This window comes from Epinephelus moara, chromosome 3 (genome assembly GCF_006386435.1).
Source record: "Epinephelus moara isolate mb chromosome 3, YSFRI_EMoa_1.0, whole genome shotgun sequence".
Classification (NCBI taxonomy): Eukaryota; Metazoa; Chordata; class Actinopteri; order Perciformes; family Serranidae; genus Epinephelus; species Epinephelus moara.
Window position 1 is genome coordinate 13,962,989 of NC_065508.1, and position 12,023 is coordinate 13,975,011.

The window sequence follows — 12,023 nt, forward strand, 5'->3', positions numbered from 1 at the left end:
AAAGGTACCGTGCGCTTTTATGTACTGACGACGTGAGCATTTAGAGTACTTGAATTGAAACATTTTTTTCTAAATGTATCAAATTAACGTTACGTCGAGGCATTTAAAATAAATGTTTATGTGAAACGAAGAGCTTGTTACAGGAAGTCACAGAATGTTCTCGCCCGGTTTTACAGTTGAGTGACAGTTCCATCCATCGAATGAACGCAGCCTTGAAAGACTGTTGGCCAATCGTATACGGTAAGGGGCGGGACTTCTGCCTTTTTAATAACACCGTACATTTTTGTATAAAAGAGGAGCACAGACCGACTTCGTAAACAGAATGCTTTGCAGGGGTTAATTGGTTGGTTATGATATGATCCAGACGTCTGTCTAAAAGGTACGTTTGTACAGCATGTACTTGTCAATGTCTTATGAGAAAATAGGCTAACGGCTAAGCTGTCTTTCTTTGTTTGCTATCTAAACAACGACATAGCACAGCTCATCCTTCAGCATTCACAGGAACAAACAAACAAGCGGTGCATTACATGGTTATTATCGTTTATTCCACTTTATGTTTTAAACTCGCAGCTAATATTGGATCTATAATGTCGTGTCAACTCTCTCATCGACGATCATCAAAATGCATAAGCAAAATATTAGCTATCTGAACTTTGAGGTTGAAGGTTGCAACGTGCAGTCAACCAAATAATGATAATCTTCTAAGCTATTCAGAAGTTCTAAGGACATTTTTAACTGTAGTATAAATGGCAGTATTTTATAAATGACATTGCCGTCACGTGTTTTAAAGATCCAACCTCATGTCTGCGCAGACATGCATTGTTAACCTGTTATTTTACCCTGTTATCTGTCTTCATGATAATTAGGGGGTCAAGCCCGAGGGCTGAAACCCTGTTGTTATTGTGTGACTTTACCTGTATCATTCTTCAGAAATGTTACATCGTAGACACGTGGAATTTTCAGCAATGATTGGAATATGTGTGCAAATACTGCTTAATATGATGCCAGTCGGTGTGATGGGGCGCTATAATTAGGGGCCAAAAATTCAGTTTTGGAAAGGCCATGCCCCTCACATCATAAGTCGGATTGAATTGAAATTTGACACACAAGTCCAGCTAAATTTGATATACAAAAAGCCTCAACAACCATTAAGGTGTATTATTATTATTGGACCAAGCAGGTCAAAAGTTATCAAAAGCTTTCTGATAACTCTTTGGGTTTTGGGGATGGTGATGCATGAACTTTAAAATGGGCACATAACTCCAAAGCTGATGGGCCAGTAGTCACGAGACTTGTAGGTTATGTGTCATCAGTACCATAAACATATCCTGAAAGATGCATTCAAAGGGATCACTAGGAGGCGCTACATATGTGAAAATCATACTATAAATCAAAAATTGTTTGTCTAATCATTCCAAAACTGGCAGGATACCTTAAATAATAATGTTGAAATACGTGTATGAAATTATTTGGAAATTGTTCATTTCCAAACATGTTTATTTGTTTATCTGGTAAAACATGTTCCCAGAATGTTTCTGCAAATGACCAACAAGGGGTCCCTGCATTGCTGCAGAAGCTTGGGCACAGATTTTGCGCTAAATGAATAAACCTTTGTCCGATCATTATAAAGCCTGTAATTTATCTTTAATGCAGGTGTCGTAAACTGTCAAAGAACTTGATCTGTCATAGCTTTCAACTTCTAACGGTCCATGCTGGCTTGAACCCCAGAATTGCCGCCTGTGGCTATATTCTTATGTATTCTCTCTTCATATCTTTTTCAGGGAAAATTGCAGCCGCTCAAAATGAAGGGTCTTTACCTCGTGGAGCCCGTGGTTGCACTGTATGCTTTCTCCAGTTTTCTCATCTACCCTCTTGTGCAGCAGTATGTGTACAGGAGGCTCTGGCAGGAGCTGACAAACACCACCTACCCCATCTCTGACAACTCCTCCAGATGTGTAGGAAACGGCAGCAACCAGTCCAGCTACTTTGAGGTTAGTCACTTCTCACTGGATGAAAGAACGCATGCATTTAATTAACTCGTGGCCAAAGGAGGATTCACAACTGCCAAAGTCTGGAACAAGTTGTCCCTTTTTACCTTCCTCTTAAAGCACACTAAGAATGAATGCACTGGATTAACCTCTCTACTGTCCACCTGTGTAACACTTTCAGTTTACTGATAGTGTGTAATGATATCAATACTGTCAATACTAATCTCAGGGGAAAAATGCTGCTGCTTTCCCTTGTGTGTTCTGCCTTTCACATTGTAATGCATGTGACACTGACTCAATCAATGTTGTGTGAGGGTTTCTTTGTGTTGACAAAAAGAAATGTCTCACTACCGGAAAACAAGTCAGGCTTCCTTAAGTGACCTGGAGCTCAAGAAACAATAGCACTTTAGGCATTGGCCAGAGAAACTGTGTCTATGTTCAACCTTTACTGTCATGACACAGCATAAATTTTCCTATAACCCTCTCAGATGCCATCTTGCACTGCTCAGAAAAAAAAGAACCGATTCAGCTACTGCGCCATAAGGGAGACCTGTGACTAAAGTTTACTCGGACAGACACTGACTGATGTGCTGCAGCAGCAACACATTTTCAAAAGAGTGATAATCTTACATTTACGTTTACAGGGACCTTAATCACTTATTATTTCAAAGCACATTGCCACCTATGAATTTACAGCAATTAAGTCTTAAGCAGATCAAGGTATACGACATTGTAGGAAGGATTTACAGGAAATATTCTCCCACGAAAGTATCAGCAACTGTGTAATTATAGAAGGAGACTGACATACAGTGGAGAAGTGAGAACAAACAGACTGATCTGGAAGAGCCTGTTAGTGTTCTGAAATACCCTTTACGGCACCTGTTGCACGGTAAAAAGCTTTGTTCCTTTTGGCCATAAATAGAAAATACCTCACATGATGCTTAAGTGCTTTCATTCTGTGTTGGTTTTATGAAATTGAATTGTCACTATCTCTGTACCTCTGAGTGTGGAGCGAATATACCCAGACTCTTTGTTATTGTCCTTGGTAACTTTGACAAAGGTAATCTCACCCATGAACTCCCAAAATACAGACAGTTTATTAAATGCCCGACCAGTGAGGAGAATGTTTTCGATTGTTGTTACACAATGATCAGTGGTGCCCACGTCATGGTGCACCTGATTCCTGCGTACAGGCGGAAATTAAAACTCTGTAAGCCTGTGTATTTGGACTGTACAGACTGGAATGTTGTACACAGAGGCTGTGACATCCTAGATCAGCTTATGTGAGGACGGCTATGTTCCCATACAAATGAGGAGTTATAACAATGACAAACCCTGGTTCACAGCTAAACTCAGACAGCTGAGGTTGCAAAAGGAAGATGCATTCAGGAGTGGGAACAAGGACAGGTTTAAAGAGGCTAAGTGCAAGCTTAACAGGGCGGTGAGAGAGGCGTAAGGACTGTACTTTGAGAAACTCCAACAACAGTTCTCAGCCAAATGACTCTCCTAACACAGGTCACCAAACTTCAAGTCCCCCACTCCATTTGCAACCTGCGCCTGGCAAACCAGCTGAATGAGTTCTACTGTCAATTTGAAAGACAATGGCACAGTCCTGACACCATCCCCCATGATTCCAGACCCCTGGGGCCAATCCCAGAGCTCCACCGCCCCACTCCACAATGACTGCTCTCTCTCTTCTGGCAAGCAACGTCAGCAGACTCTTCAGGAGGCAGAACCCCTGCAGAGCAGCTGGGCTGGAAACACTGTGCCGATCAGCTGTCTCCAGTGTTCACAGACATCTTTAACACCTTACTGGAGACACGGCAAGTTCTAGCCTGCTTCAGAACCTCCACTATCTTCCCTGTCCTCAAAAAACAAGATTCACAGGAAATAACGACTTCAAACCGGTTGCCCTGGCCTCTGTGCTCATAATGTTCTTTGAGAGCCTTGTTCTCTTCCACCCCCAAAAACATCAATGACCCACTCCTGGACCCCCTGCAGTTCGCCTACAGAGCCAACAGGTCTGTGGACGACACAGTCAACATGGCCCTCCAGTTCATCCCCCAGCACCTGGACTTCCCAGGAACCTACACCAGGATCCTGTTTGATTTCAGCTCTGCCTTCAGTACCATCATCCTGGCTCTGCTGCAGGACAAGCTCTCCCAGCTGCACGTGCCTGACTCCATCTGCAGACGGATCACAGACTTCCTGTCTGACAGGAAGCAGCACATGAAGCTAAGGAAACAAGTCTCTGACTCCCGAACTATCAGCACCAGTTCCCCTCAAGGCTGCATCGTTTCTCGCCTCTGCTCTTCTTCCTGTACATCTGCAACTGCTGTACATCTGGAACTGTACCTCCAGTCACCAGTCTGTCAAGCTCCTGAAGTTAGCAGATGAAACCACCCTCACTTGGCTCATCTCTGGCGGGGATGAGTGCGCTTATAGGTGTGAGATTGACCAGCTAGTGACCTGGTGCAGCGAAAAGAACTTGGAGCTCCCCCCTCATAAGACAGTGGAGATGATTGTGGATTTCTGGCCCTGTCACCCTGTGTGACTCAGCAGTCGACGCTGTGGAGTCTGGACTCCTTCATCACCCAGGACCTCAACATCAGCTCCCATATTTGCACCACTGGGAACATTTATATTCCTCTTATTATGTTTAATGTCTGTTTTATGGTTGCACCAAAAAATTCCTTGGCAGAAAAAACCTACTTGGCAATAAATCCTTTCCTGATTCTGATTTTAACTTGTATCATTTGTATGATAGTTCCCAACTTGAGAGTATTTATTACGCTCTCTATGGCTTGCTTTTACACTTGAATGCAGAAAGTCTTAACATGAAGTTTATTTTTGACCTAACCATGCTCTCTCTTTCTGTTTTCCAGGAGGTACAGAGACATGCGTCTCTCTTCTCCCTTTACTCAGACCTCCTGTCCACAGTCCCCTCTTTGATCGTCACCCTAATGCTTGTGGCTTATAGTGACCGGGGAGGACGCAAGATTACAATCATCATGCCGCTGATTGGCTCGTTAATCTACGCATTGTCCTTCCTGACAGTGTCTTACTTCGAGCTCAACATATACCTGCTCGTCGGCTCCTCGCTTCTCAGTTCTCTGTTTGGCGGCTTGGGGACGTTCCTGGGCGGCGTTTTCGCCTACATAGCAGACTTGTGTGAGGATGATCGGCAGAAGACGCTGCGCATTGCTGGAGTGGACATGATGATTGGCCTGTTGTCTGGGGTGGCTTCAATATCAACAGGCTACTTTTTGAGAGCTGCAGGCTTTAACTGGCCTTTCCTAACCGCTGCACTTTGTCAGTGTGTGATCCTGCTCTATGCAATTTTCATCCTAGAAGAGACTGTGAAGCAAGCCCCTACTGATACCATTATTCTAGATGGGTCTCCTCAGAGCTCAGCCATGAAACAGATGCTCTATGGAGTCTACCAGATGTTTGCAGGGACTAGCCAAAGGTGTAAAACTGTCCTGGTCCTCCTGATGCTCATCTTCACCAGCTTCTCTTTCGCCTGGGGTGGATTCTCCTTGTTGGTGCTATATGAGCTGGATGAGCCACTGTGCTGGACTGAGATTTTGATTGGCTACGGCTCAGCACTGTCCACCGCTGTGTTCTTTGTCAGCTTCGTGGGAGTGTCAGTATTCACATGCTGCGGTGTGCCACAGCTGCTCATTATCCTGCTGGGGATCCTCTCCGTTGTATCAGGCATGGTCCTGCTGCCATTTGTGAAGACCACGCTACTGATGTTTTTAGGTGAGTAAACCTTCCACAACACTGTTCTGCTAAAACCACTAATGTACAATAGTTTGAATCTCCTGTTTAGGGGAGAAATCACCAAGGCCTTGTCTGTCAGTTGTTAACAAGGTTTACAAACCTGGACCTGGTTTTGTATTTACTTGCCCTGTTTTCAGAGAAATTCAGTGATGTTGAATAGTTTGATGAAGACAGTGGAATAATATTAATTGGATTCACCCTTGACTCAGAGATGGGCACAAATACATCTAAAAGTATCTTGTGAAAAATTACAAATACTTGCTCATCGGGGCCTCGGTGGCTTAGGGGATAGAGCAGGCGCCCCATATACAAGGCTGTTGCCGCACCAGCCCGGGTTCGACTCCAGCCTGTGGCCCTTTGCTGCATCTCACTCCCCCTCTCTCTTCGACTCCAGCCTGTGGCCCTTTGCTGCATCTCACTCCCCCTCTCTCTCCCCCCTTCATACATGACTGTCCTATCAATTAAAGGCAAAATGCCCCAAAAAATATCTTAAGAAAAAAAGAAAGAAAAAAAAACCTTGCTCATCAAATGAATCAAAAATAAAATACAAACACAGGTATGGAACCTGTGTTTAACATTAAAAATTTGAAAATACAAATATACATTTTAAACAAACTGATAATATCACATTTTAGGCATTTAGTAGCCTCAATATGGGTCTGACATAACCTCCCTACACTGAAAAGATGAGCACTCCCAATTTCCCACATCATACATTTAAAGTGGCCTAATGGGATATCTTGGAGATCGGATGATGTGAATTCAGGGTGCATTCTGGGTGGTTTCTGTCAGTCGCAGCGACCACTGACTGACTGAGTGCACTGGCAATTGAAATACAATTGCTGAATCTGAACAGTTAATCCACGGTGATGCACTAGTTCTTTCAGACAACAGTAAGACTGGACATTTAGCAGATGCCCTTTTTCAGGAGTGATAAATGTAAGTGTAAAATCTCCACCTTTATAAGCGACAGATTGAAAGAGTGCAAAAGACACACACAAAAAAAAACAAATGAAAAGAAATTAAAAAGTTGTGTTGTGTTGTGATGTGTCTTATTTGAGAATAAAATGACACATTAATGTATTCTAAGTATTTCAAATACACAAATACAAGCTCTGGAAGTATTTTGTGATAAATTACATCTTATTTTTTTCTGTTAAGCAAAATATAGATTACAAAATTGTACTGTGAGATTATGCAAAGGATTCATGTTAATAACTAACTAATATGTCTCTGTGTGCCTACTGTCATACATATGAGAAATGGGTAATATCTATGTTTAGATAGTCTATTCTCCAATATATTACATGGCATGCTTTACTTAAAATATGGTGACAGCACATATTATATTAAAAAAGACACACTGAAGCTACTGGAAAAATGGCACAGTGGAGAGTGATAAAAACCAGAAAATTACATCAATAAACAACACAAGCGTGTCTCAAAGGTTACTGATTAACAGATCCTGCCTTTCCTTCAGCCTTTACAAGCTATAGAAACGTTACCAGGGATTCAGTATCCTCTGTATTTTATTAGATTATTGCATTGCAAGTAGATAAAACAGTGTCATTATGATCTGTTATCACTGCATTGTTTATTTAAATTGACATTTATATAACCAGTGTGAAAAATGAATTTAATTATGTGTGTATTTTACAGGTTGATGAGGTTACATTATAGTCCCTGCGTTATGATGTGAAATATAATCTGTCTTTTGTTACATGTTTGCCACAGTGAGGCTGCCAATGCTACTGGCTATAATGCCTTTCCCCGTTCTGCGCTCCATGATGTCAAAGATCATCCCAAAATCTGAACAGGGTGAGTGTTTTGAAAGCTTTGCAGGAGCCATGGACCCATGACTGTGTGTTTGCAGAGTCAGAGTCCACTGAAGGGTTGCCTGTCCAGGCAACTTCATGATGCACTTGAAAACAAAACACTCCTAGTTTCTGTTCCTTAGAGCAAAGGGCAATCTTAAAATTCAACTGACTTTAGGCATTTCCTGTTATCAGTCAGCCTATCACTTTTTAAAATATTTGTTTTTCTTCTCTCCTGGGTGTGTTTCGACAGGAGCCCTGTTTGCCTTTCTTTCCTTCCTGGAGAGTTTAACTGGGAATGTATCGAGCGCTGTCTTCAACAGCGTCTATGCTGCTACAGTGGCATGGTACCCCGGCTTCGCCTTCCTGTTGTCTGCAGGACTCTGTGCCATCCCCCTGTTTGTTCTAGGGTAAGTTCATCAAGTTGCCAAAGTAGATAACAGAACATTAGAGGCTTGTACCAGCGCCTTTGCATGTTTCACTACATAGTGCAAATGCTTAACATAACTAAGGCATACAATCATGTATTTCCAACCTTAAGGTGTTCAGAGAGTATTCAGTCCAAAGTGATTAGGTCATACAATGATAAAAACAGCAGGTAATGCAAGCAGATATGCTTCAGGTGTAGAGCTGCACTCTGTGGGTTACATTACAATCACCCTTTTTTCTGCTGAGTCACTGTTGGCCAGTTTTGCTCGACTAGAAAAAGAAAAATGCATTGCTTGGTTTGGCCCTTCAGAAAACAAGAAAAATCAGTTCGTCATTCCTGCGTATCACATCTAAGTTCCATCACCCAACTGTTTCCTGCTTCACATAGTTATGGAAATCTCTGGCATGAACATTATGTCTTTCCCTTTGCATTTTGACTAATACACCATCAACATTGATGCTGTGCTATATATAGGAATGAAAGAAATGCTATTAATGCATATCTATCTGTGGTACACTGTGTTCTTACATTTGCTCTGTAACACTGAGCTGGCAGTGTAGTACTGCTGAGTCAGTCTGGGAGGCGTAGCATGAAACATGAAACTCCTTGAGTGAATCCATCTCTGTCACATGTGCTGCTTCTTCTGTTCAATTCTGTGTAGTTATAGAATAACAAAGCCACTGGTTCAGCAATCTTAGTCTTACAGCCAAGAACAACAAGGGCTCCACTTACAAAAAAATCTATTTTTTCAGTGGGTCATGTACAGATTGTCAAGTCTGGCTCGTAGCACACTTATTGGGGTTTATGTCTTGTAACAGTGACTTTGGTAAATGAAAACCTGTGCTGTGGTTGCAGAGAGAAGCTTTGTTAAACAGTTGCCCAGTTTATTTGGAGTTGGTAGAGACAGTAATGTATCCCATAGTTATTCTGCTCCTCTTATACCTTGTTTTTTCCCTGTTTCAGGGTGGTGGGTGTGATCGGAGTGGATGTTGCTGAAGAGGACAGAAAGCCAGACCTTGTTGTCCCAGTTGAGGAGGATCATGTTGAAGATCAAAACGACAACAGTCCTCTTCTTCTCAACTGAGCCACGTGGACTGCCAAAGCCTTACCAGCACATATTTTTCTTTGAAGTCATTTATTCTAAGACACTTTTATTCTCCTGAGAACCTCAGTGACTCTTCTTTTAAGTTTCAAGCTAATAATGCAGTTTTCAGATTCATCTCTCATGTCTTATTGCTGTGGTAGTTTGTACTATTGAACTTGAATGATATAAAGATACAACAGGGAATTGTAGGCAAACAGGTTCAGAAACAGTGGATCTGTTTTTTTTTACAAGAACCTTGTTGAGATAGTTACATGTTAAAATGGTAGCATTAATAAGATATAAAGCAGGGATGGGCTGTTAATGTGCATCCAATCTCAGAGGTCTTCCATGAAGAATGGTAAGAATCCTCACACATTATTTCTACCTCCAAAATGGCCTGACAGTGACATTACTAACAGATTCAAGAGGATTCCGATTGTTAAAATAAGAACAAAACAGTCCAGATTACTGATAATGAAAGTCCATGGTACTGATTGGCAGTCTGAAAAGCATCCGAGGCTCTCTGTAAGTTAAAAATCCTGCATTAATTCATGGATAACCAGCGTATTTCCACTTAAAATGTTGTCATTATGGTATAAAATACATTGAGGCCATCTGTTCAATTGGAACTAATCAAGAGGTGTAAATGTAAATATGAACCATAGCAAACCCACACATATTAAAGCAGAAAGGAAATATACAATAACAAATAAGTAAATCAAGGACAATCTGGCAGAGGAATACAATAATGCGGATAAATGGCAACCTCACAGGGCCCTACAACATGAAACTACTCAGAATGGATAGCCCTCAATAATTCATATACAAAGACATAACAACAATATAAAACACTCAGAGGAAGGTATAATTATGGCATACAGAGACAAAAAAAACTGCCCTCACATGAAATATCACAGGTCAAAACTGTATCATGTAGTATCACAATATAGTGTAGCAGCACAGTGTTTCTTGTGAAACTAAGCAGAAAAAGCATGAATGCAACATGCTTGCTGAGTGTGCTATGACTTGCAATTTTAAAATACCTGTTTTCAGACTTTCAGTTAGGTAAACTGATTCAGATCTGTACCATGTTTTGCCTCCTTTTTAGGGTAATGTTAGCTTTACAAAGAGCTCTACTGTCACTTGTTTCCAAGACGAAATTTCATGCAACACACCAAATGTGCAATACAACACAAACCTATTTTACTATGTAAAGTTTATTTTTTTCTAAAAACCCACATTAAGCGTTATGAGTAAGCAAATATTTAAGTATACATTGTGATTGTATAAGGAATGTCAAGGAACCCCCAGAAGGTGGAAGGAGTTTTCACAGAGAATAGGAGATTTTTATGGTTGTCCTCTGGTCATAATGTTTGGTTATTTAAGAGATTATAAGACAGGAAAAGACCCCAAAAACTGTATTATGATGGGAAAAGCATATTTATTTAAAACAACAATTTATCAGTGGGTTCTCTGAGCCAGGATGAAGGATGGAGTTAAATATAACATGAAAAATGATGCTGGTTTATCAACCACCTTGTGCCACAAAGTCATTTCAGGAATGGTTTTAGGTGGACCACCTAGGTATGACTGGAAATGCAGGGATGTAGTTAGTGTTTTTGCCCTTTTTTTAAAATGTTATTTTCAAGTGCAAATAACTGAGGAAATCTAACGCCAAAGTTTTTGTTATTTTGTGTGTTTTTCACCTGTGGTACTTACTTATGTGATCATTTTCTTTTATGTGTGTTTATGTCTTTGTGTAGGTACAATGTAAAAAAAAAGAAAAAAAAAGAAAACAAAGAAATGGTTTTCTCTGAGTCTCAAAGATGACTATTAGGTTTTATTGTCTATGTGAGAACATGCTCTCTTCACTTTAAGTCTTGCTGTTGCTGAAATAACAACCAATGGATAATTACGTTCTGTGTCTTAAAAAGCTCAATTCTCAAATATAAGCACAAACTCTTTCCTCGTAAGAAACAGGTGTTTTTGAAGCTCTTTATCTTTGTTGGAAATCCTCAGGAATCAGACATCCAGCCAGTAAAAATACACAGACTGTGTTATCATGTGTAATATTGGGTTTGGAATGTAGAAATAGAGAAAAAGAAAACCATCAGGAAGTTAAATTAAACCTTGAAAACTAAGTATCAACTTAAATCTTAAATACTCTTCACTACATGTTGTCCCTAGCCACAGATTCACGTGTCAGCAGCAACAAAACAAAGTGCCTACAAGCAGTGAAGGAAATTCTGCTTTGATCAGGAAGACCTGTACTAAAAACCATTTGATACCAATTTGTGCTCGTTTTCTGAGGTCATCTGTAAAGTTTGGGTGTGGGCCTGAGTCATAGTACTCGCATATTTTAACAAGTCTGTGTTCAAGAGAATAACAAAAAACAACTGATCCAACTTTATAGTGATACTGCCTTTGTCCACTAGGTGTCACTCTTGAACCAGGTTTACAGGCATATTGTGCCCCTACAGTATCTTGAGCCAACACCATAGACATATAAAGGTGTACCTGAAGTACAGCATGGAAATAAGGGAGGGGTTTATCTTTTTATCCTCTATGTCGTCTAACAATAAATGACAATGTTAAACACTCATAAATGTGAGTGTAAATCTTCTCTGAATATACACTCCTTTTCACTGTGCACACTAAAGTGTACTCCGCTCTGGATTCCCTGTATTTCAAAGGCTACAAAGGAACTCCTGATGACCCTAGGTTTAACCATAGCAAACCTGATTAGCCTATATTCTCAGTGCAGCCACGGTGTAATTTAATGGTCTGATAGTTATAGATGTCTCCCCATAATGTCATGTTCCCAATACAAACTGCCATTTTTGAGGATAAGTCATCGATGCTCACACATGTATTGGCATTGTCTGATGCTCATTGTCTCTCTCTGGCTTAAAATCACAATT

General features: G+C 40.8%; 1 protein-coding gene across 1 annotated transcript; it reads left to right on the forward strand.

The window, feature by feature from the left end:
- Positions 1 to 252: 252 nt before the first annotated feature.
- slc46a3 (solute carrier family 46 member 3) lies at positions 253 to 11,017 on the forward strand. The gene is made up of 6 exons (XM_050040475.1): positions 253 to 379; positions 1,782 to 1,991; positions 4,874 to 5,753; positions 7,509 to 7,592; positions 7,842 to 7,998; positions 8,982 to 11,017. The coding sequence occupies exons 2-6, from the start codon at positions 1,803 to 1,805 to the stop codon at positions 9,100 to 9,102; spliced, it is 1,431 nt and encodes a 476-aa protein (XP_049896432.1). The 5' UTR covers positions 253 to 379; positions 1,782 to 1,802; the 3' UTR covers positions 9,103 to 11,017.
- The last annotated feature ends 1,006 nt before the right edge of the window (positions 11,018 to 12,023 follow it).